Source organism: Macaca nemestrina, chromosome 9, assembly GCF_043159975.1.
Source record: "Macaca nemestrina isolate mMacNem1 chromosome 9, mMacNem.hap1, whole genome shotgun sequence".
Lineage (NCBI taxonomy): Eukaryota > Metazoa > Chordata > Mammalia > Primates > Cercopithecidae > Macaca > Macaca nemestrina.
Window position 1 is genome coordinate 85,089,518 of NC_092133.1, and position 26,197 is coordinate 85,115,714.

A 26,197-nucleotide genomic window follows, 5' to 3' on the forward strand; every position below is an offset into this window, starting at 1 on the left:
CATCAAAAACCTTATCCACCATGATCAAGTCAGCTTCATCCCTAGGATGCAAGCCTAGTTCAACATATGCAAATCAAGAAACATAATCCAGCATATAAACAGAACCAAAGACAAAAACCACATGATTATCTCAACAGATGCAGAAAAGGCCTTCAACAAAATTCAACAGCCCTTCATGCTAAAAACTCTCAATAAACTAAGTACTGATGGAACATATCTCAAAATAATAAGAGCTATTTATGACAAACCCACAGCCAATATCATACTGAATAGGCAAAAACTGGAAGCATTCTCTTGGAAAACTGGCACAAGACAGGGATGTCCTCTCTCACCACTCCTATTCAACATAGTGTTGGAAGTTCTGGTCAGGGCAATCAGGCAAGAGAAAGAAATAAAGAGTATTCAGTTAGGAAAAGTATAAGTCAGATTGTCCCTGTCTGCAGATGACATGATTGTATATTTAGAAAACGCCATCGTCTCAGCCCCAAATCTCCTTAAGCTGATATAAACACCTTTAGCAAAGTCTCAGGATACAAAATCAATGTGCAAAAATCACAAGCATTCCTATACACCAATAACAGACAAACAGCCACATCCCCCATTTGCAATTCCTACAAACCAGAACTCCCATTCACAATTCCTACAAAGAGGAATCCAACTTACAAGGGATGTGACGGACCTCTTCAAGGAGAACTACAGGCCGGGTGCGGTGGCTCACGCCTGTAATCCCAGCACTTTGGGAGGCCGAGGCGGGCGGATCACGAGGTCAGGAGATCGAGACCATCCTGGCTAACACGGTGAAACCCCGTCTCTACTAAAAATGCAAAAAATTAGCCGGGCGAGGCGGCGGGCGCCTATAGTCCCAGCTACTCGGGAGGCTGAGGCAGGAGAATGGCGTGAACCCGGGAGGCGGAGCTTGCAGTGAGCCGAGATCGCGCCATTGCACTCCAGCCTGGGCGACTAAGCGAGACTCTGTCTCAAAAAAAAAAAAAAAAAAGGAGAACTACAAACCACTGCTTGACAAAATAAAAGTAGACACAAACAAATGGAAGAACGTTCCATGCTCATGGATAGGAAGAATCAATATCATGAAAATGGCCATACTGCCCAAGGTAATTTATAGATTCAATGCCATCCCCATTAAGCTACCAATGACTTTCTTCACAGAATTGGAAAAAAACTGCTTTAAAGTTCATATGGAACCAAAAAAGAATATAGACCAATGGAACAGAACAGAGGCCTCAGAAATAATACCACACATCTACAACCATCTGATCTTCGACAAACCTGATGAAAACAATAAATTGGGAAAGGATTCCCTATCTAATAAATGGTGCTGGGAAAACTGGCTAGCTGTATGTAGAAAGCTGAAACTGGATTCCTTCCTTATACCTTATACAAAAATTAATTCAAGATGGATTAAGGACTTAAATGTTAGACCAAAAACCATAAAAACCGTAGAAGAAAACCTAGGCAATACCATTCAGGACATAGGCATGGGCAAGGACTTCATGTCTAAAACACCAAAAGTAATGGCAACGAAAGCCAAAATTGACAAATGGGATCTAATTAAACTAAAGAGCTTCTGCACAGCAAAATAAACTACCATCAGAGTGAACAGGCAACCTACAGAATGGGAGAAAATTTTTGCAACCTACTCATCTGACAAAGGGCTAATATCCAGAATCTACAAAGAACTTAAACAAGTTTTCAAGAAAAAACAAACAACCCCATCAAAAAGTGGGTGAAGGCTATGAGCAGACACTTCTCAAAAGAAGACATTTATGCCACCAACAGACACATGAACAAATGCTCCTCATCACTGGTCATCAGAGAAATGCAAATCAAAACCACAATGAGATACCATCTCATACCAGTTAGAATAGTGATCATTAAAAAGTCAGGAAACAACAGGTGCTGGAGAGAATGTGGTGATTCCTCAAGGATCTAGGACCAGAAATACCATTTGACCCAGCAATCCCATTACTGGGTATATACCCAGAGGTTTATAAATCATGCTGCTATAAAGACACATGCAAACGTATGTTTAATGCAGCACTATTCACAATAGCAAAGACTTGGAACCAACCCAAATGTCCACAATGATAGACTGTATTAAGGAAATGTGGCACATATACACCGTGGAATACTATGCAGCCATAAAAATGGATGAGTTCATGTCCTTTTCAGGGACATGAATGAAGCTGGAAACCATCATTCTGAGCAAACTATCACAATGACAGAAAACCAAACACCACATGTTCTCATTCATAGGTGGGAACTGAACAATGAGAACACTTGGACATAGGGCGGCGAACATCACACACCAGGGCCTGTAATGGGGTGGGGGGCTAGGGGAGGGATAGCATTAGGAGATATACCTTATGTAAATGACAAGTTAATGGGTGCAGCAAACCAACATGGCACATGTATACCTATGTAACAAACCTGCACATTGTGCACACATACCCTAGAACTTAAAGTAAAATAAAAAAAAAAAAAGTAAAAGAAACAAAATAAAGTTGGCAAAATATCTAAACTGACACCTCCTAAAAGAAGTTATAATGGTGGCAAATAAGCATATGAAAAGATGCTTAGCATCATATGTCCTTATTGGAAATGCAAACTAAAACAACAATGAGACAATACTATATACCTATTAGAATGACTAAAAAACAAAAAACTGACAATAGCAAATGCTGGTGAGTATATGGAGCAACAGGAACACTCATTCATTGTCAGTGGGAACGCAAAATGGTACAGCCACTTTAAAGACACTTTAAGCAAATTCCTTCAAAGCTACACATACTATTGCTATACTATCCAGCAACTGTACTCCTAGGTATTCACCTAATTAATCCAAAAACTTACATTCACACAAAACTTGCATTCAAATGTGTATAGCTGCTTAACTCATAATCACACAAAACTGGAAGCAACCAAGATGTACTTCATAATTTGAACAAACTGTGATATATCCATTGTGGAGACAGAAGTTACTCCATTTTGGATGCTAATCCACTACTCCAACTTCTGATGAACCCCAGTCCTGGAAACGCCTCCTGATTCCTACCTTATTTCCTATCCATAGCGTAAGAACATGTCGACCTTGATGTTATCACACAAATTATAGGCTATGATACATAGAGAAATCTTACCTGTTCTGGAGGGTTGTCTTTAATTGTCTATGGAACATATATATGCTCTTTCCCTATGGTATATAAACCCTGAGTCTGGGGAGTAATGGTGTGAACATCTGCCTGTCTTAAAACAACACATTTCTGCCGAAGAACACATTGGTCTCCATAAGTTCCCCCTAAAAATCATCCTCTGCCAATAAACTAGATATGCCTGCCTCATTCTTTGATTTCTTGGCTCCTTCTGTATTTGGGGGTTATTTTGCATATATGGCCCTTTCAAGGAGCATCTATCTATATAATGATAAACAATAAGCTATCAAGCTATAATAAGATATGGAGAAAGTTTAAATCAATGTTTCTAAACAAAAGAAGCCAATCTGAAAGGCTGCATACTATTTAATTCCAACTATATGACACTGTAGGAAAAGCAAAGCTTTTGAGACAGCAAAAAGATCAGTGGTTAGCAGGGGTTCAGGGGTTGAGCTGGAATAATGAATAGATGAAGCACAGAAGACTTTTAGGACAATGAAACTATTTTGTATGATACTATAATTGTGGATACATGACATTATACATTTGTCAAAACCCATAGAAATGTACAATATAACTAGTGAACCTTAATGTAAACTAGAGACTTCAGTTAATACTAATCTATGGATATTGGTTTATTAACTATAACAAATGTACCAAACAAAAGCAACATATTAACAATGGGGAAAACCATGGGGCTGAGGGGGTATAGGGTAACTTACTGTACTATCTGCTCAATTTTTTATAAATCTAAAACTATTCTAAAAGTAGTCTATAAAATAAGATTTTTAAGAGTGAAGAGAACAAGAATTTAAAAAGATAATTGTCTAAAGCAAAAATAATGACAATTACATGGTGGAGTTTATAAGAATGCAGATGTAAAATGTATGGCAATCATAACACAAAGTATGGGTGGGAAATAATGGAAGCATACTGCTGTAAGGTATATATATTATACTATATGTGAAATGATATATTATTTGAAGGTAGACTGTGACAAACTTATATAGCCTAGAGTAACCACTAAGAAAAAGAATAAAAAGAAGGAGAAGAAGCATGGAGGAGAAAAAGCAGAAGCTTTTCTCTGAAAAGGGCAGCGTGGAGATAAAATGGAGTAAAAAATTGAGTAAGTAAAGCAAGCCTCATTTAAACCAAAAGAATATGGGAAAAGAAGGGAATAGATTAGAGCACAGGTAAGGCAAGCGCAAACCTGGCAAGATAACAGATTACAATCTAATCATATCAATAATTATATTAAATGTAAACGGTCTGGCCATCCAAATCAAAAGTCAGGGATTGTCTGACAGGATTTGAAAAGTGAGATCCAATTATATACTGTCTACAAGAAACCCACCTTACCTATAAAGACATGATAAATTTTAAAAATGGAAAAAAGATAATCCATGTAAATACCGATCAAAAGAAATATAGAATGGCCATATTAACATCGACAACATAGACTTTAAAAAATGATAAACATTTCCAGAAATAAAAAGGGGAATTACATAATACGTAAGAATTCGAAATGTGTGTGTATCCAACAACATAGCTTCCAAAGTGATAAAATGAAAACTGAAATGAAAAAACAGAAAAATCTACAACAATGTTGGAGACAAGTAGACAGATAATAAGGACAGAAAACCTGAACAACACTTTTAAAATGGAATTAAAATATAAATCAAAGAAATACATCTTTAAAATTCTCAAATATTTGGAAATTAAAGAATATATTTCTAAATAACTCTAAATTCAAAGAAGTGACAAAGGAAACTATACATTATTCTGAATTGAATGAAGGTAAAAATACAACATCAAAATTCATGGATGCAGCTAAAACAGTGCTGATAGAGAAATTTATAGCGTTAAATATTTATATTAGGAAACAATAGAGGCCTCAAATGAGTAATCTAAGGTCTTACTTTAAGAAATTAAAAAAGAAATTAAATTCAAGGCAAGCAAAAAGAGGGAAATAATAAAGAGCAAAAAATCAATGAAGTGGAAAATAAAAAAACAACAGAGAAAAATCAATGAAATCCAAAACAGGTCCCTGAAAAGATTTAAAGAAAAATTACTAACCTCTAGACCCTCAACGTCCAGTAGAACTTTGTAGAATGATGAAAACATTCTATATAGCAGCACCTTCCAATATGGAAGCCACTTGTGACTCCTGGTCACTTAAAATGTGGCCAGTGTGACTGAGGAACTCAATTTTCAATGTAATTTTATTGAAATTAATTTACATCTAAATAGACACATGTGACTAGGGATAACTATTGAACAGTGCAGCTCTTGACTGACTATTGAAAGAAAGGAAGGGGTGGGAAGGAAAGTGGAAGAGGAAGAGATAGAGGGAGAGAAAAAGGGAGGCAGAGAAGATGGAATACACAAATAACCAAAATCAGAAATGAAATGAAAAAGAGGACTTCACTACAGATCCTAATGTTAATGCCATTAAAAGGATAATAAGAAAGTATTACAAACAACTATATGCCAAAGTTGATAACATAGATGAAAGGAACTAATTCCTTGAAAGACACAAAGTACTAAAGTTCACTCAAAAAGAACTGAGTAGCACATAAAATCTGAATAGCCATATATAGTTTTAAAACTTGAGTCGATGGTATAAAACTAACACAAGGAAACTCTAGGCCCAGACACCTCCCTGTTGAACTCTACCAAACCTTTAAGGAAGAATAACACTCCTATACAAAATGTTCCAGAAAATAGAAAAGGGAACACTCCCAACTAATTTATGAGACCACCATTAACCTTGATTCCAAAATCAAGAATATTACAGACCAGTATCTTTATAGACCAGTATCTCTCATGAATATATATGCAAAAAAACCCCTTAACAAAATATTATCAAATAGAATAGATTTATTTCTCCATTTATTTGGTTTTCTTTCTCTCTTCAATGTTTTATAGTTTTTAGTATTCAAATATTACAGAACTTCATTAGATTTTTCCCTCAGTTTTTCATGTTTTTGATACTATTGTCAATTGTGTTTTTAAGTTTTAATTTCCAATTGTTCACTGCCAGTGATAAATACTATTGATTTTTGTATATTGGCCTCACATCCTGTGTCTTTGCCAAAGTCATGTTATTTCTAGTAGCTTTTTTGTAGATTCCTCAGGTTCCTCATAAACAATCATGTTGTCTGCAAATAAAGACAATTTTATTTCTTCCTTTTTAATCTGGTTACGCTTATATCTTTTCCTTCCTTTATTTCACTAACTAGGACCTCCCTATAATGAAGAGAAATTATGAATGGAATATCCAATGTGGTGCTGGTATAAGAATAGACATATACCTCAGCAGGAAAGAACAGAGAGATTAGAAATAGTTCACACATAGTAACAATTGATTTAGGAGGGGAAAGGTGTCAAGATAATATAATGGGGATAGGATAGTGCTTTCAACAAGTGTGTTGGGAAAATGAGACATCCACACACAGAATTATAAACTTCACCCCATATTCACATTATGTACAAAAATCAACTCAAAATAGATGACAGACCTAAATGCAAATTTCTAAACCTATAAAACTTCTAGATGAAAACTTAAGGGAAAACTTTTGTGACACTGGATTAAACAAAGATTTCTTAAGACACTAAGCACAAACCACAAAAGAAATAATTGATAACTCGACTTCAAAATAATTAAAAGCTTCTGCTCTTCAGAAGACAACATTAAGAAATGCAAAGTCAAGCCCCAGTCTGGGAGAAGATATTTGCAAAACACACATCTGAGGAAGGACTTATATCCTAAATATATAGACCCTTATAACTCAAAAAGAGGACGACCCAATTTTAAATAGTCGAAAGATGTGAACAGATACTTCACCAAAGAAGAAACATAGATGGCAAATAAATACATGAAAAGATGTATTTTCATGAACTGGCCAACATAAAAATGCAAAGGAAAACCATAACGAAATACTACTACATACCTACTAGAAATGCTGAAATCAAGCACACAAACACAATCCAATACAAAGTGGTTCTGATGAAGATGTGGAGCAAATGGAATCTCATGCATTGCTGCTGGGATCACTATTTATCATCCTGCTTTACTTTTCCCCAAAGCACTTTTCATTACCTTAAAGTTTGCTTACCGATGTAAGTCCATATGCATCTTCTCACATGTTTATTGTCTACCTCCCCCAGTATAAGTACTATGAGGCTGGCAACTTGGTCTGCCCTGTCATCACTGTGTCATTCTGGCACCAAGAACAGTGTCTGGCAATCTTTACCTATTTGTTAAAAGTTGAGGAAGGAGTGGAAAGAAAAGACACTAAGATATCTATAAGTGAATATACGAAGGCAAGGAACCCAGTCACAGCAGTCTACAGAAGGGCAATCTACGGGCGTACGAGAAAATTAATTTAGACCACCAGGAAGCTGCATGGTGTAATGCATGATTCCCAATTTCAGCTGCATATTAGAATTAGCTGGAGAGCTTTCCAAAATCCCAATTCCAGGCCACACCAGACCAACAAAATCAGCGTCTCTGAGAATGGAACACCAGCACTGGTAATTTTTTTTTTCTTTTTTCTTTTTTTTTTTTTTAATTTATTTATTATTATTATACTTTAAGTTGTAGGGTACATGTGCATAACGTGCAGGTTTGTTACATATGTATACTTGTGCCATGTTGCTGTGCTGCACCCATCAACTCGTCATTTACATCAGGTATAACTCCCAATGCAATCCCTCCCCCCTACCCCCTCCCCATGATAGGCCCCGGTGTGTGATGTTCCCCTTCCTGAGTCCGAGTGATCTCATTGTTCAGTTCCCACCTATGAGTGAGAACATGCGGTGTTTGGTTTTCTGTTCTTGTGATAGTTTGCTAAGAATGATGGATTCCAGCTGCATCCAAGTCCCTACAAAGGACTCAAACTCATCCTTTTTTATGGCTGCATAGTATTCCATGGTGTATATGTGCCACATTTTCTTAATCCAATCTGTCACTGATGGACATTTGGGTTGATTCCAAGTCTTTGCTATTGTGAATAGTGCTGCAATAAACATACGTGTGCATGTGTCTTTATAGCAGCATAATTTATAATCCTTTGGGTATATACCCAGTAATGGGATGGCTGGGTCATATGGTACATCTAGTTCTAGATCCTTGAGGAATCGCCATACTGTTTTCCATAATGGTTGAACTAGTTTACAATCCCACCAACAGTGTAAAAGTGTTCCTATTTCTCCACATCCTCTCCAGCACCTGTTGTTTCCTGACTTTTTAATGATCGCCATTCTAACTGGTGTGAGATGGTATCTCATTGTGGTTTTGATTTGCATTTCTCTGATGGCCAGTGATGATGAGCATTTTTTCATGTGTCTGTTGGCTGTATGAATGTCTTCTTTTGAGAAATGTCTGTTCATATCCTTTGCCCACTTTTTGATGGGGTTTGTTTTTTTCTTGTAAATTTGTTTGAGTTCTTTGTAGGTTCTGGATATTAGCCCTTTGTCAGATGAGTAGATTGCAAAAATTTTCTCCCATTCTGTAGGTTGCCTGTTCACTCTGATGGTAGTTTCTTTTGCTGTGCAGAAGCTCTTTAGTTTAATGAGATCCCATTTGTCAATTTTGGCTTTTGCTGCCATTGCTTTTGGTGTTTTAGACATGAAATCTTTGCCCATGCCTTTGTCCTGAATGGTACTACCTAGGTTTTCCTCTAGGATTTTTATGGTATTAGGTCTAACATTTAAGTCTCTAATCCATCTTGAATTAATTTTCGTATAAGGAGTAAGGAAAGGATCCAGTTTCAGCTTTCTACTTATGGCTAGCCAATTTTCCCAGCACCATTTATTAAATAGGGAATCCTTTCCCCATTTCTTGTTTCTCTCAGGTTTGTCAAAGATCAAATGGCTGTAGATGTGTGGTATTATTTCTGAGGACTCTGTTCTGTTCCATTGGTCTATATCTCTGTTTTGGTACCAGTACCATGCTGTTTTGGTTACTGTAGCCTTGTAGTATAGTTTGAAGTCAGGTAGCGTGATGCCTCCAGCTTTGTTCTTTTGACTTAGGATTGTCTTGGAGATGCGGGCTCTTTTTTGGTTCCATATGAACTTTAAAGCAGTTTTTTCCAATTCTGTGAAGAAAGTCATTGGTAGCTTGATGGGGATGGCATTGAATCTATAAATTACCTTGGGCAGTATGGCCATTTTCACGATATTGATTCTTCCTATCCATGAGCATGGTATGTTCTTCCATTTGTTTGTGTCCTCTTTTATTTCACTGCGCAGTGGTTTGTAGTTCTCCTTGAAGAGGTCCTTTACATCCCTTGTAAGTTGGATTCCTAGGTATTTGATTCTCTTTGAAGCAATTGTGAATGGAAGTTCATTCCTGATTTGGCTCTCTGTTTGTCTGTTACTGGTGTATAAGAATGCTTGTGATTTTTGCACATTAATTTTGTATCCTGAGACTTTGCTGAAGTTGCTTATCAGCTTAAGGAGATTTTGGGCTGAGACAATGGGGTTTTCTAAATATACAATCATGTCATCTGCAAACAGGGACAATTTGACTTCTTCTTTTCCTAACTGAATACCCTTGATTTCTTTCTCTTGCCTGATTGCCCTAGCCAGAACTTCCAACACTATGTTGAATAGGAGTGGTGAGAGAGGGCATCCCTGTCTTGTGCCAGTTTTCAAAGGGAATTTTTCCAGTTTTTGCCCATTCAGTATGATATTGGCTGTGGGTTTGTCATAAATAGCTCTTATGATTTTGAGGTACGTTCCATCAATACCGAATTTATTGAGCGTTTTTAGCATGAAGGGCTGTTGAATTTTGTCAAAAGCCTTTTCTGCATCAATTGAGATAATCATGTGGTTCTTGTCTTTGGTTCTGTTTATATGCTGGATTATGTTTATTGATTTGCGAATGTTGAACCAGCCTTGCATCCCAGGGATGAAGCCCACTTGATCATGGTGGATAAGCTTGTTGATGTGTTGCTGAATCCGGTTTTCTAGTATTTTATTGAGGATTTTTGCATCGATGTTCATCAGGGATATTGGTCTAAAATTCTCTTTTTTTGTTGTGTCTCTGCCAGGCTTTGGTATCAGGATGATGTTGGCCTCATAAAATGAGTTAGGGAGGATTCCCTCTTTTTCTATTGATTGGAATAGTTTCAGAAGGAATGGTACCAACTCCTCCTTGTACCTCTGGTAGAATTCAGCTGTGAATCCATCTGGTCCTGGACTTTTTTTGGTTGGTAGGCTATTAATTGTGGCCTCAATTTCAGAGCCTGCTATTGGTCTATTCAGGGATTCAACTTCTTCCTGGTTTAGTCTTGGAAGAGTGTAAGTGTCCAGGAAATTATCCATTTCTTCTAGATTTTCCAGTTTATTTGCATAGAGGTGTTTATAGTATTCTCTGATGGTAGTTTGTATTTCTGTGGAGTTGGTGGTGATATCCCCTTTATCATTTTTAATTGCGTCGATTTGATTCTTCTCTCTTTTCTTCTTTATTAGTCTGGCTAGTGGTCTGTCAATTTTGTTGATCTTTTCAAAAAACCAACTCCTGGATTCATTGATTTTTTGGAGGGTTTTTTGTGTCTCTATCTCCTTCAGTTCTGCTCTGATCTTAGTTATTTCTTGCCTTCTGCTAGCTTTCGAATGTGTTTGCTCTTGCTTCTCTAGTTCTTTTAATTGCGATGTTAGAGTGTCAATTTTAGATCTTTCCTGCTTTCTCTTGTGGGCATTTAGTGCTATAAATTTCCCTCTACACACTGCTTTAAATGTGTCCCAGAGATTATGGTATGTTGTATCTTTGTTCTCATTGGTTTCAAAGAACATCTTTATTTCTGCCTTCATTTCGTTATGTACCCAGTAGTCATTCAGGAGCAGGTTGTTCAGTTTCCATGTAGTTGAGCGGTTTTGATTGAGTTTCTTAGTCCTGAGTTCTAGTTTGATTGCACTGTGGTCTGAGAGACAGTTTGTTATAATTTTTGTTCTTGCACATTTGCTGAGGAGTGCTTTACTTCCAATTACGTGGTCAATTTTGGAGTAAGTATGATGTGGTGCTAAGAAGAATGTATATTCTGTTGATTTGGGGTGGAGAGTTCTATAGATGTCTATTAGGTCTGCTTGCTGCAGAGATGAGTTCAATTCCTGGATATCCTTGTTAACTTTCTGTCTCGTTGATCTGTCTAATGTTGACAGTGGAGTGTTGAAGTCTCCCATTATTATTGTATGGGAGTCTAAGTCTCTTTGTAAGTCTCTAAGGACTTGCTTTATGAATCTGGGTGTTCCTGTATTGGGTGCATATATATTTAGGATAGTTAGCTCTTCCTGTTGAATTGATCCCTTTACCATTATGTAATGGCCTTCTTTGTCTCTTTTGATCTTTGATGGTTTAAAGTCTGTTTTATCAGAGACTAGTATTGCAACCCCTGCTTTTTTTTGTTCTCCATTTGCTTGGTAAATCTTCCTCCATCCCTTTATTTTGAGCCTATGTATGTCTCTGCATGTGAGATGGGTCTCCTGAATACAGCAGACTGATGGGTCTTGACTCTTTATCCAGTTTGCCAGTCTGTGTCTTTTAATTGGAGCATTTAGTCCATTTACATTTAAGGTTAATATTGTTATGTGTGAACTTGATCCTGCCATTATGATATTAACTAGTTATTTTGCTCGTTAGTTGATGCAGTTTCTTCCTAGCCTCAATGGTCTTTACATTTTGGCATGTTTTTGCAATGGCTGGTACCGGTTGTTCCTTTCCATGTTTAGTGCTTCCTTCAGGGTCTCTTGTAAGGCAGGCCTAGTGGTGACAAAATCTCTAAGCATTTGCTTATCTGTAAAGGATTTTATTTCTCCTTCACTTATGAAACTTAGTTTGGCTGGATATGAAATTCTGGGTTTAAAATTCTTTTCTTTAAGAATGTTGAATATTGGCCCCCACTCTCTTCTGGCTTGTAGAGTTTCTGCTGAGAGATCTGCTGTTAGTCTGATAGGCTTCCCTTTGTGGGTAACCCGACCTTTCTCTCTGGCTGCCCTTAAGATTTTTTCCTTCATTTCAACTTTGGTGAATCTGGCAATTATGTGTCTTGGAGTTGCTCTTCTCGAGGAGTATCTTTGTGGTGTTCTCTGTATTTCCTGGATTTGAATGTTGGCCTGCCCTACTAGGTTGGGGAAGTTCTCCTGGATGATATCCTGAAGAGTGTTTTCCAACTTGGTTCCATTTTCCCCCTCACTTTCAGGCACCCCAATCAGACGTAGATTTGGTCTTTTTACATAATCCCATACTTCTTGCAGGCTTTGTTCATTTCTTTTTCTTCTTTTTTCTTTTGGTTTCTCTTCTCGCTTCATTTCATTCATTTGATCCTCAATCGCTGATACTCTTTCTTCCAGTTGATCGAGTCGGTTACTGAAGCTTGTGCATTTGTCACGTATTTCTCGTGTCATGGTTTTCATCTCTTTCATTTCGTTTAGGACCTTCTCTGCATTAATTACTCTAGCCATCAATTCTTCCACTTTTTTTTCAAGATTTTTAGTTTCTTTGCGCTGGGTATGTAATTCCTCCTTTAGCTCTGAGAAATTTGATGGACTGAAGCCTTCTTCTCTCATCTCGTCAAAGTCATTCTCCGTCCAGCTTTGATCCGTTGCTGGCGATGAGCTGCGCTCCTTTGCCGGGGGAGATGCGCTCTTATTTTTTGAATTTCCAGCTTTTCTGCCCTGCTTTTTCCCCATCTTTGTGGTTTTATCTGCCTCTGGTCTTTGATGATGGTGATGTACTGATGGGGTTTTGGTGTAGGTGTCCTTCCTGTTTGATAGTTTTCCTTCTAACAGTCAGGACCCTCAGCTGTAGGTCTGTTGGAGATTGCTTGAGGTCCACTCCAGACCCTGTTTGCCTGGGTATCAGCAGCAGAGGCTGCAGAAGATAGAATATTTCTGAACAGCGAGTGTACCTGTCTGATTCTTGCTTTGGAAGCTTCCTCTCAGGGGTGTACTCCTCCCTGTGAGGTGTGGGGTGTCAGACTGCCCCTAGTGGGGGATGTCTCCCAGTTAGGCTACTCAGGGGTCAGGGACCCACTTGAGCAGGGAGTCTGTCCCTTCTCAGATCTCAACCTCCGTGTTGGGAGATCCACTGCTCTCTTCAAAGCTGTCAGACAGAGTCGTTTGTGTCTGCAGAGGTGTCTGCTGCGTTTGTTTAGTTTACTGTGCCCTGTCCCCAGAGGTGGAGTCTACAGAGACAGGCAGGTTTCCTTGAGCTGCTGTGAGCTCCACCCAGTTCGAGCTTCCCAGCAGCTTTGTTTACCTACTTAAGCCTCAGCAATGGCGGGCGCCCCTCCCCCAGCCTCGCTGCTGCCTTGCCGGTAGATCACAGACTGCTGCGCTAGCAATGAGGGAGGCTCCGTGGGTGTGGGACCCTCCCGGCCAGGTGTGGGATATGATCTCCTGGTGTGCCTGTTTGCTTAAAGCGCAGTATTGGGGTGGGAGTTACCCGATTTTCCAGGTGTTGTGTGTCTCAGTTCCCCTGGCTAGGAAAAGGGATTCCTTTCCCCCTTGCGCTTCCCAGGTGAGGCAATGCCTCGCCCTGCTTCAGCTCTCGCTGGTCGGGCTGCAGCAGCTGACCAGCACCGATCGTCTGGCACTCCCCAGTGAGATGAACCCAGTACCTCAGTTGAAAATGCAGAAATCACCGGTCTTCTGTGTCGCTCGCGCTGGGAGTTGGAGACTGGAGCTGCTCCTATTAGGCCATCTTGCTCCGCCCCTCTTCTTTTTTCTTTTTAGACGGAGTCTCGCTCTGTTGCCAGGCTGGGGTGCAGTGGCGTGATCTTCGCTCACTACAACCTCCACCTCCCAGCTTCCAGCGATTCTTCTGCCTCAGCCTCCCAAGTAGCTGTAACTACACGTGTACGCCACCACGCCCAGCTAATTTTTTTACTTTTAGTAGAGATGGGGTTTCACCATGTTAGCCAGGATGGTCTCGATCTCCTGACCTCATGATCCACCCGCCTTGGCCTCCCAAAGTGCTGGGATTACAGGCGTGAGCCACCGCACCCAGCCAAGCACTCGTAATTTTAAAGTTCCCCAGGCGATCCCAGTGTGCACTCAAAGTTGAGAATTACTGAGAAAATGGAACCTAGACCTTGGAAATGTACACAACTGAGTGTGCAAGCTACTTAACCTCCCTTAGCCTCAAAATTCTCATCTACAAAATGGGAATTATATGTACCTCCCAGAGTTGCTGAAATATTGAGATTCTATACAAAGCTCTTGGGAAATGTAAATTCTCATCCCCAGGGGAAACTTGATCAAATCTTCACAGCTTAGTGTAAGAAATGCTAATTCTATCAGCAATTCACATTTTTCATTGTTACCTGATTATCATATTGAACATTTACATTAGGGAAATTCAGAAATGTTCATTTTTCCACTTTCCTGGTGGTAAGATGCTGCCTGAAGCTATGTTTAAATTTTTAAGAGTAAATAAACTATGGCAGGAAATCTAGCTGACTATGCCAGTGATTCTCAAACCTAGCTGTACATTAGAATCACCTGAGAAATTTTTTTAAAGAAACACACGAATGTCCAGACCTCACCCAGGCTAAATTAAATCAGAATCCCTGGGGTGGCTCCAGAACATCAGTATGTTTTTAAAAAGCCGATTGAAAGGTAATTGTAAAACACAGTTAGGGCTTAAAAGCACTGATTTGCACTAATGATATCCCATGCTAACTGCACATCACAGTCACTGGGGGAGCTCTTTAAAAAGTTGATTGATTCCAGAACCCTGCTGAGACTTACTGATTCAGAATCTGTGGAAGTGGAGCCTGTCATTCTGCAAATCTTCATAAAGCTCCCCACTGGTGATTCCGATGCAAACTCACTGAGAATTACTGCTTTTTATCATACATTTACTCTACGTGTTGCACATCAGCAAAGATCACTTAGAACTTTCACTGGTCTCAAATGCCAAGCTTGCCAGTCACTTTTAATCAGTAACTGACACAACACATCGTAGTAACTCCAAAGACTTTACAGATCTTTTCAGAATACTTTTATGTCCAGCCCACTGACCCACATCACCTACCATATGCTGTGTCCAATACTGGCTATGCAGTCCATTGGCCTTTCTAACCAAATTCCTCTAAATGGGCTGCTGATCTGGGAAAAACAACATGGAATCACATTACTCCCCAAGCCTTATTCCCCTTTGCTAAGTGGTATGTAATGCCAGGATGAATGAAATGAACTCTATTGGTCAAATGAGTATGAATGAAATTTGAGTTGTTTTCTGCTCCTGGAAGCAAACTTATCTATTTGTTTCCCTCAGAGAGATAAACTCAGAGGAAACAGGAGTGATCCCTGAGGTGGGAATAATATAGTGGGCTGCAATTTTAAAACTCTGCTTAGACACAATAACAGGACACTTGGAGTATTATTTTGATCAAACCAATCGGTATATACTGCTCCATGGTGGTACTAGCAAGCAGATGATAATAGTAGCATTTAAACAACCAGGCACTATATTAGGCATATTGAATATATTAACTCATGTGATTCTCAATTGCAATGATAATAGCCCTATCAGGCAGGTACTATTATTATTTCCATTTTGTCAAAAAAGAAACAAAGGCACATAGAAGTTAGATAATTTACCCAAAGTCCCATAGCTTCTAAGTGGCAGTTTTCTGAAACCAGTCATTCTGGCTTTGGAGTCCAGCATGTTAAGTACTCCACTGCAATGCAGATGAGTGATGGTGAAGCAGTTAAAAAAAAAAAAAAAAATTACTGTGTGCAGTAGAAACTGGAGGTCAGGGTATGTGTACCTTGGGCAAATTACTTAACCCCTTGGAACCTATTTTTGCATCTGAAAAATCAGTAAAATAATTGTACCTGCCTTGTAGAGTTGAGGTGACGATTAAACAAGATTATGCATGTGATGTGCTTAGAAAAGTGCTTGGCACTTTCAAGAGCTTACTGTCAGACATTATTGTTATTTGTATTTTAATACAGCTCAAGTGGTCAGGGAGAAATGAAAACCTATCAAACTGAAAATTTTCCTGCTGATCTTAGATTTGTAGATTCTATAGATTACTAGTGCATCAGATCTAATATGAAATGCAGTCATAAAAGATTTCACAAAAACTTAAGGACTGTCACTGTGACAAACCTCAGCCCAAACAGTCCAGGACAATGCCTCTAAAAAGCAAACACCCTCAATTATCACACTGTGTACATGTAACCGCAACAGGAATCAGACTTCTGAGTAGCTGCAAACTGCAGTTCTCTGTGATTGGAGAACATGCCCCAGAACAGTCTGTCGGGTGGTAATTGCCAGGCCTCCTTAGTCACATATGTATAAACAGAAAAGAAAAACAAAATGAGGGCTCAAATAAAAAGCGTTAACATTCATCTTCATGCATTACCTTATTTAATCCTCACAACACCCTTCCGAAGTTGAACACGATACAACTACACTGGTTTGTATCACTTTAAATGCATGACTCCACATCTCAAATGGGCCCTCAGCACTGCCTGGGAATCCAACTTTATTTCTCTAGTAAGTTCACTTTCACCCTCTCTAGGACTCTGTCACATGTCTCTCCTCCAAGTTCCCACACCTTTCCTCTCCCCTGCTGCCCTCCCTCTCAGCTGATGGACGACTGTACCAATAGACTCTCTTCCCACCATCCACCGTATCTGCACCTGTTGTCTCAGCTTCCCCTCTAGTTACAACAGAGTAAGTGTCGCTGCTCATTTCAAAACCAACTACTCACCTGCGTAGGGTCTCCTCCTCTCTCAGGTATTCAACAGCTACCCTCTACAATGTTCCCCTCTTTCATCTGCAGCAGTTTTTCCTTTCTATGAGTTTAATCACATTGCCATATAAACATTCTGCTTTCTTCTCTCTTGAAAAAACTCTACCCAACCTTAATGCCTCTCTTCTCCATTAAAGTTGTTCTTGTCAAAATGATTACAATCCTCCTAATTACCAAATTAATCTTACACAGTAACATTCAACATGGTTGACCACTACCTCCTTCCCTTTTTTGGCTTCCCCTCTTCTTTGTGTACACTATTAAACTAGATGTCTTCACCAGTCCCACATATTTTAAATACTATGTACAGTATATGATGTCGATTTCAAAGATTAACTCTAGCCTGACATCCTCCAGGACTTCAGATTTAAATTTCTGAAAAGTATATTTGATATCTCAACCCAAATATCTACTAGATGATTTATGTGTGTATATTTCACCACACTAAAAAAAACAAAACAAAAAACAAAAAACTACCAGGTGACTGATAAATGGAGAGAAGGTGAATAGGTAATGTGAAAAATCAAATATGCTAAATGTTCATGGCACCTGTAGGTGGTAGGTGGTCAGAGCCCTCTGTAAAATTCTTCCCAGCTTATGCTTATGTCTAGTAGGTTTTATTGGGAAAAACCTACTGGGCATCTCAAACTTAACACATTCAAAACGTAAGTACTGATTCTACAACTTCCAAAAATGAAACCTACCCCATCCTACAGTTTTCCTTGAGTCAACGCTAGCATATGAGGGCCTTGTCTATCACATTCAGTGATATTCATAGCTTCTGGAACAGCGTCTGGCACACAGGAGGCTTTCAAAATAGATGCTGAATGGATTGATGAATTCATGTTCTTTCTTTCTAGGTCTCTTGACCTCCACCGGCCCTTGAGTCATTGGGAAGTTCTTGGCTGTCTTAGGGCCTGATGACGGCTTCTTACTAATCATACCACACTGCTGCTCCTCAGGGAGTTGGTGGCCTTCCCCTGCCACAGAGCTACAGGGTTCCTGTCCCAGTCCCGTCACGCATAGGCGCCCCAACACGCGTCACAGTGCAGCTGGCATCACACGGCTAGGATCGGGTCCTGCCCTCGGGCTGCAGCGACACTACCTCACAGCCCAGGCCCACCCGGGCAGCCTCCCGGGCCAGGGCCACAACCCACGCCTTGGGTCCCCTGCACATCAACGGCATCTTCACGCCCCCCCCCCCCCCACAGCCCGGCGCGGCAGCCTCCCGCACGCCCCCTGCCCACCTGGCCCCCAGTCACCTTTCCTCACCTGGGCCTGCGGGGCCGCCCCAACTGCCCCGCCGCAACCCCAGCAGCCTCGCCAGTTGGGTCCACACCTAGCCCGCCGGCCTTCGTCGCTGTCCAATCCCACCTGTGCCCGCGAGCCTGCGCACTGGAGCCTCGCCCTGCGCCGGGGCCCTCTGCCTGCCAGGCCGGGACAGACAGAGCCTCTACCGGTCTTCCAAGGCACTGAGAACCCATGGGAGACGCCGCTGTAAATTCCCTGCGGGGCGTGTGCACTACCCTGTGCGCATCCCCCTCTCCCAGGCCAGGCTGATAATGCCAACAGCTGTCTGCGCCATGCTTATATCCTGAACCACTGAGGACTGTGTTCTCCAGGAATGCTCACCTGACCCACACCTGCCCTCTAAAACCCTACTGAGTCCCCAGAGGCAATTCTCCTGCCTCAACCTCCCCAGTAGCTGGGACTACAGGCGCATGCCACCACAGCCGGCTAATTTTTGTATTTTTAGTAGAGACGGGGTTTCACTGTGTTGGCCAGGCTGGTCTTGAACTCCTGACCTCACGGTGGGGGTCCCTTTGTAGTATCAGAGCAGGGCAGCTAGGCTATTGCAAAAGGAGTCAGAGCCTGTGCCAGAATATGAGGTCAGTTGGCTACGAGGTCAATTAAAACAACTTCAGCAAGGGTGGTCAGTGTAGAGGGAATTCAATTGTAGACGTTGCCTGAAGACAGGAAGCCAGGATCTTTTTATCTTGACGAACACACCTCTATTCATTGGTCCTGACCAGAGCCACTTTGGTGAATCCAATTACCCTGAAGGTGTGGCAAGACCTGCCTCACTTATCCCCCAGCCTTCAATGCTGGTCCCACAGAGAGCCATATGCTTGAGCTGAACTGCAGTTGAGCAGCGACAGCCACCCTCTGTCCAGGCTTTGAGGCCAGCTTCCTGCTCCATAGTCACTGACAGTGAGTCTCTACAGAGACTTTTTCTTTCTGCATCAGCCAAGGTACCCTGCAAGCAACACATGCCATTGCCATATGTCTTTGTTTGTGTTGCTACAAAGCAATACCTGAGCCTGGGTAATTATAAAGAAAAGAGGTTTGTTTGTTTCACAGTTCTGCAGGCTGTACAAGAAACATGGCACCACCATCTGCTTTTGATGAAGGCCTCAGGAAGCTTCCATTCATGGCAGAAGACAAAGGAGAGCCAATGTGTGCAAGACAGAGGAAGAGAGAGAGGTGGGAGGTGCCTGGCTCTTTTCCACGACCAGTTCTCATGGGAACAAAGAGTAAGAACTCACTCACTTCCACAAGGCTAGCACCAAGTCATTCATAAAGGATCTACCCACATGACCCAGACGGTTCCCTCAGGCCCCACCTCCAACATTGGGGATCAAATTTCAACATTAGATTTATTTTATTGATTTACTTCTTTATTTTGAGATGGCGTCTCGCTCTGTTGCCCAGGCTGGAGTGCAGTGGCGTGATCTCAGCTCACTGCAATCTCCACCTCCCTGGTTCAAGCAATTCTCCTGCCTCAACCTCCCCAGTAGCTGGGACTACAGGTGCATGCCGCCACAGCCGGCTAATTTTTGTATTTTTAGTAGAGACGGGGTTTTATTGTGTTGGCCAGGCTGGTCTTGAACTCCTGACCTCAGGTGATCTGCCCGCTCGGCCTCCCAAAGTGCTAGGATTACAGGCGTGAGCCACCGCACCCACCCCAGCATTAGATTTAGATAGGACAAATATACAAACTATATCACCAGGGTAGGATTCCCCTTTAAAGATGGACCCCATGTCTAATGTTTCTTCACAGTGTCTAACATCAGGATTCTGTGCTGGTCATCATTTCACAAACATGAGCAGCATGGCTGCTCCAAGACATACAGAGGGAATAACCCCCACTCACATCACCACGAAATCCTTGCATAGAGGCTAAATGAACAGTTGGTAAGAGTGGACCCTGAGGTCTCATTCCATCTCCCCCAGACTTCTTGCTTGACCACACAATATTCCCAGAAGCCACTGACCCAGAAGGCTCTTCTTGGCTTTCTGTCCTTTCACCTGTGAAAAATTCAAAGAACTATAAAGTTTAGGGCCCATCACAGTTAACTACCCTTCTTTGGAGGCCTCTTTAAACCCTTGAGTCTTACCAATTTCCAGTAGCACTAGGAGTCTTGCAAGCCTAGCCTTAAGTCCCTGCTTTGCTACTGAATAGTTGGTGGCCTTTGGCAGATTACTTCCCAACTTGTGTCTCAGTTTTCCTTTTTTTAAAAAAGGGAACACAGTTGCAAGTGTTTAATGAGATAAAGAACAGAAGCATTCATCACTGTGCCTGGCAGTGAATACTGCTTTTCTTGCTCAAGAGATTTGAGCCATATGCTTCTCTAGGTCTGTGACTCTCCCAGAGTTTCTGGGAGTTCTCTCTGAGCAACAGACCCACTGCAGTCTCCGTACTTTAGGGGTAAGGCTGGATGCCCTTCACACATCACGCAGTCTGGATGAGTTCATGCACCACACAGTGATTCCAAAAGCAGAGGCCCGACACCTAGTTGCTAATGTTGCCTCTCCTCATGGTCCTAGGATTCAGTCACACAGGGCTTCCCATGCAGCTTAAGGTCCTCCTCACTCCCCAGTGCAGGCCCAGTTTCACTCTCTGGTCCTCCAGCCTAGGCCTCAGTTCTGCCTTTTTTAATCTATCCCTCCAGGTCCACTTTCCAACAGGGCTGGGAAGTCTTTTGGTTGTCCCCTGCCTGCTGCACCACACCTCCCAGACACCGCTTCCTTATTTCCTGCATGGTCCGAGGCTCAATGCTAATCCCTGGGTGTCTGCTGCTATAACAGAATTCCTGAGCCTGGATAATTAGCAAGGAACAAAATGTTTTTTTCTCACAGTTCTGGAGAATGGGAAGTCCAAGATCAGGTGCCAGCATCTGATGGGGGTCTTGTTGCTGCATCCTCCAGAGAAGAGGAACACTGTGTCCTCATGTGGCAGAAGGCAGAGGGCAAATAGGAAAAAGGAAGGCAAACTCGCCCTCTTTAATATCATTAATCTCACCCAGAAGGACAGAGTCCTCATGGTCCTTTCACCTCCCGAAGGTCGTACCTCCTAACACTACCACAGCAGCAACCAAATTTCTTTTAATATTAATACATGAGTGTAGGAGGGGACAAACATTCAAATCATCACACTGGGAAGGCTCAGTTGGAGAAGCAGAATTGGCCAGCACAGGGAGGCAATGCTGGTTTTGGAATTTTTGTCTTTGCAGTCCTTGGTCTTGATCCAGATATCCAGATGCCCTTTGAGATGGACCTTGAGGGCTATGCTAATGTCTGCTTTCTGCTGAGGTAGGGCTCTATCCACTCCTTACAAGTATAAGTACTTACTGCCAAACATACCCTCATCCAAGCCATGGGTCCCCAGATACGGTCAGGAGGACCCCAATGGATAGCTGGAACTCAGGACCTTGGGAGAGACCCCAAGGCCCATGCTCAAGTTCAGAGTTTTCTAACTCAGGCTTGGAGCCCAGGAAGAGAAGATAACTAAGAACAACACTGGCAGAAAAAAAATCACTTCATTGACATTACCCTTCACAGCACCCCCTGCTTCAGGCCTGTGCTTTGCAGCCTGGTTCATTTGGGAATGGTATGCGTCACACCCAGCCCTATTAAGTCTGAGCTGAGCTGATGAGGACCATGAGCTTGGAAGAAGCTGGGAGGGCCTCTCTGTGTGTTTCTCTCTGCCCTGCTTTGAGACGCTTCACATAAAAGACTCTATAAAAATAAATTGTGGAGATTTCAATGCCAATAAAAATCCCAGTGGAAGTGGAAAACTATTTAAAGGGCACAAGAACATACATTTATCTTGTGAATCCCTGGCTGCCTGGTCCCTGAGCCTGACACACAGCAGATGCCCAATAAATATTAATAGATTGATCCATTTATTGGCTGCTCATCCGTTTGCAGCTTCAACCAGCCCATGGCTCTGCATGCACACACCACAAGGAGAGATAATCCATAGGCTTCGATGGAAGAGAACTGCTCAGCTGGCAGGAGGGCCTGCCACAAACCCTTGAACATAAATGTCTTGCCCTCCACTTGCAGCTCTACTTACTAACTGTAAAATAATGATGTGGCAGAAAGTGAAGTGCAAAGACTGCCAAATTCTAAGAAAGAACCTAGATTCATGCCTTTTAATCCTTATGAATTGCTCCTTGGTCTGCACCAAGTCCTGTGCTTTACAGCAAGAATACAGATGTCTTCACTGAATTGCATCTCATTAGTGGAACCTAACAGAGTGCAAACAGAAGACAACTTTGTTTCTTTCCAATGCCATTTGAACTCAATGCCCAGATGCTTTTTCCCCTGGGCCCATGCATATGAAATCTTGGGCTGGTTTATAACTTTGAACACCCAGAATATTCCCATTTCAGTTTAAGATTCCCTCTGACTTATCTAATTGTTAGGCTCTCTTCCCCTTCAGCCTGGGAAATGGGCACCATCAATTTTTCCTTTCTCACCCAGGTTCACACCTAGGCGCTCCAGACTCAGTGGCTGTCTGACACCTCTACAGCTGGAGTCCTCCTGCAGCGGGCCCGCTGGGCTCAGCAGCTATTTTGAGCTGTCTATTTCTTCTGCGAGACAATCTTGTGTTTTCTCAGGAATTCCTGTACAGAAGATCTCTGAGTATAAACCCATGCCCAGTGATGTTGCCTCTGCCAAGCTACTTACAAGACCCTCCCTCAGCCCCTCCAGGGCTACCAATCTATTTATGTAATTTTTGCCATGAATAAAGGTACCAGACAAATGAGTAAGTGGAGGCTGAGTTGTAGGCATTGTTTTGTGCCCCAATAATGGGCTGCACAGGAAAGGAAGGGCCACCATTTTTGTAATTCAATGGCTACACGTGGGTGCCTTTTTGTGATTCCCCCTAATGCATGCTCTGTGGGAGCTGAGGCTCTGGCTCTCTCTCTCTCTGCTGGGGTCCCCTTCACCCCTGCTTATTTCACAGTGGCTCCAGGCTATGCCCCGCCTGCAGCTTACTTGGCTACATAAAAAGCGCATCCACACCCTTGCCCTGACATAGGGATTGGCTGTTTACTCCTAGCACAGTCCTCTTTCTCTTTGCTCTCCTGTCAGGCATGTTGTTGCTGTCATCACCTCTCACCATGAGATTGCTCAGGGCCATTCTAGACACCAAATCCTTGCAGAAGACACATGTCAAACCCTGTATATGATTTGAGCAGTCTTTCTCATGTGACTGGAGGGAAAGGAGAGGTACCTCATTCCTCTCCCCTCCACAAGGAGGGGAAACAGGTATGGAAGGGGAAATGCCATAGCAATCCAACAACTCTTTCCAGAGGAATTTTCTACTCCTGGCCTCAATTTTTTGTAAACCCTCATGGGTGTGTTAGTGGTAGAAGTCATCTAGGTTATCGGTGGCCCTCTGTATGGGTCTGCAGCAATCTCAACTCTTGCCTCCTCAGAAGAAAGAATCTGAGGCGCATAAGGCAGAAAGAGAGACCAAGGCAAATGTTAGAACAGGAGAGAAAGCTCATTAAAAAGCTTTAGAGCAGGAACAGAAGGAAAGAAAGTACACTTGGAAGAGGCCCAAGTGGACAACTTGAAGGACAAGTGCCCCATTTGACCTTGAACCTAGGATTTCATATGCTGACACACTTCCAGCATTTTGCGCCCCTTTTCCCTTGCTTTTCCCTCAGGGTGAGCTGCCCGCATGCACAGTGGCCTACTAGCACTGGGAGGTGAGCATGGGCAGTGTGCTTAGTGGAGCTGTACACATGTTCACCTGAGGCTTTCTTCCCTTTCCGGGTGGCATGCCTCCGGAAGGTCATACTCTGCCATTTTGCCCCTTAATGCTCGTGCTTGAGCCCACTTGCCCAATTCTTGAAAGCTGCCAGTTACCAATTTCAGATGTTTTTATCTATTGGGAAGCTGCCTCTCTCTGGTGCTGGCTGTGACCAATTATTATTTCAGAGAGACAATGCGACAACTGCCTGACCATCAGCTGATGGTCGCCTGACATTCCTTGTTGGTGGGGGTAGCCCTCTCCTGCTCTGCTCCTGCCTGACTAGCTACCTACCAGGAGCTCCAAATGACTGCAAGAAAGAGTTTGGAGATGGTCCAAGAGCTGGGATTGGAACTGGTGACCTGGGTTGTAGTCAGATACTGGAGAGTTTCACATGCCATGCTGAGAAATTTGAACTTTATCCCATAGGATTGCAGGGAAGCGATATTCAGCAGGAGAGTACCTGGACTTATTTGCCTCTGAGCATGCTGGGTGGAGAGGCATGATGAAAGTGGAGACCTCTTTGGTGTGCACTAAGTAGGTTTATAAGCAATGTTCAGAGAATCTTCCACTCAAAGTAAAAAAAATTCTCACCTTTTTCTCATTTCTCAAAATGGTTTCTAATTCAGTCTTAAGAGCCAGACACTCTTCTTGGTTTGGGTTTTGTACTGTCTTATGTGTTGATCAATTAGGTGAGGCCTCAAGGGTAGACTGAGTGCTCAGGAACACAAAATCTGTTATACTTTTAGGTCCTAGAGACAGCAGACACAGCAGGCCACACAGGACCACATGGGGAAGACACCAGGGTGGCCAGGAGACTGAAGACAGGAGCATGCCTTTGATATACAAACTAACCAGCACAGAGCTGCATCTCTATCTCTCCCTACGCTCCAGGAGACCATATTCCTCTCCTTAATCATCCCAGGGCCAGGTACAAGACAACTAGAAACCGTGTCTAGAGTCAAAGCCCACTGGAATGATTCAAACTGGCTAGTCCTAAGCTGTTCACCCTGCCTTGCCTTTCCCATGGAAACCCAGTAAAGGCCATGGCCTAGGTGTCCCCCTTGCCTGTCTTCTGCCTCCTGACCACCCTGATGTCTTTCCCATGTGGAGTGGCATGGCATGCCTGCTGTCTCCAGAACCTGTATGTATCATAAACTTTATTTTCATGAGTCTGTCCTGGGTCTCTTCTTGTGGTCACACCTGACTGACCACATCATAAAAGAATACAAAACAGCTTGCCAGGTCCTTAGGCAGGCATGATTGAGTGAGAAGGATGTAGTCCTGGGCCTCAGTGACTTTATTTACTTGTGGCCTTAGACAAATTATTGAACTTCTCTTGGTCTCAATTTCCTCATCTATAAAAATGACCCTTGCAGTGTACAAGTCAGAATAAACTAGACTATGCTGCTGTAATAGATAAACCCCGAATCTTAGCCACCTGTAGCAGTAAAGGTTTCCTTCTTGCTCTCAGTGCATACGCAATGTGGGTCAGCTGGCCACTCTGCTTCCTGTTCCCCGACTTAGCACGCAGGCTGATGGCACGCCCACTGTCTCTGATCACATTAGGATCTCGGTGGCAGATGGAAGGAGTGCTCGGGTGGGTCCTCCACCTGCAATTAAATGCACCAGCATGGAATTGGCAATGCATGCCTCTCCTCACAGCTCCATGGTTGGAAATCACATGGCCCTGCTTCACCACAAAGGAGCCCTGCATGACTACCACAAATGCCTACTCCATGGGTATAGGGTGAGGGTTACATGTGCTACAACACAAAGAGCCTGGCACAGGGCTTGAAGGCTGGCAGGTTCTGACAAAGCTCTTCTAGGAAGAGCAGCCTCCACCCACAGCTGTGGTCAAGACTCCCAGGTTTGCACTGGTAAGTACTTTAGAAAAAACATACTGTCTACAGTAACACAGACTTTTTTCTTTTCTTTTCTTTTTTTTTTTTTGAGACAGAGTTTTGCTCTTGTTGCCCTGGCTGAAGTGCAATGGTGCAATGTCAGCTCACTGCAACCTCTGCTTCCCGGGTTCAAGTGATTCTCCTGCCTCAGCCTCCCAAGTAGCTAGAATTTCAGGTTCTCACCACCATGTCTGGCTAATTTTTGTATTTTTAGTAGAGATGGGGTTTCACCATGTTGGCCAGGCTGGTCTCGAACTCCTGACCTCAGGTGATCCATTCACCTTGGCCTCCCAAAGT

The 26,197-nt window shown here is 42.3% G+C and overlaps 2 protein-coding genes across 45 annotated transcripts in view; one reads left to right on the plus strand and one right to left on the minus strand.

The window, feature by feature from the left end:
* Positions 1-18,347, minus strand: part of LOC105486665 (protein tyrosine phosphatase non-receptor type 20) — a 123,713-nt gene extending 105,366 nt beyond the window's left edge. For 17 of the 44 annotated variants that reach the window (XR_011607897.1, XR_011607899.1, XR_011607898.1 and 14 more), the window contains exons 1-2: positions 18,218-18,308; positions 15,214-15,287 (exon numbers count right to left, since the gene is read on the minus strand). The gene's annotated coding sequence lies outside the window, so the exon portion shown is untranslated. Of the gene's footprint in view, positions 1-7,288; positions 7,438-15,213; positions 15,288-17,649; positions 18,036-18,207 lie in introns of those variants that run through there. The other 27 variants (XM_011749677.2, XM_011749676.2, XM_071069920.1 and 24 more) reach the window with 16 other exon arrangements.
* On the plus strand, positions 15,238-23,000 carry LOC105486669 (uncharacterized). The gene is made up of 5 exons (XM_071068720.1): positions 15,238-15,346; positions 17,860-18,442; positions 19,307-19,479; positions 21,460-21,538; positions 22,715-23,000. Exons 1-5 carry the CDS (start codon positions 15,238-15,240, stop codon positions 22,965-22,967), a joined length of 1,197 nt encoding a protein of 398 aa, XP_070924821.1. The 3' UTR covers positions 22,968-23,000.
* The last annotated feature ends 3,197 nt before the right edge of the window (positions 23,001-26,197 follow it).

Excerpts from the sequence above, each read along its gene's own strand:
- LOC105486669 (XM_071068720.1), top strand. The coding sequence starts at position 15,238 with ATGCAGTCCATTGGCCTTTCTAACCAAATTCCTCTAAATGGGCTGCTG. Across the intron at positions 18,443-19,306 it reads AACCCATGGGAGACGCCGCT|TTCTGCAGGCTGTACAAGAA; the intron begins GTAAATTCCCTG and ends TTTGTTTCACAG. Across the intron at positions 19,480-21,459 it reads AGTTCTCATGGGAACAAAGA|TCCTTGGTCTTGATCCAGAT; the intron begins GTAAGAACTCAC and ends TTGTCTTTGCAG.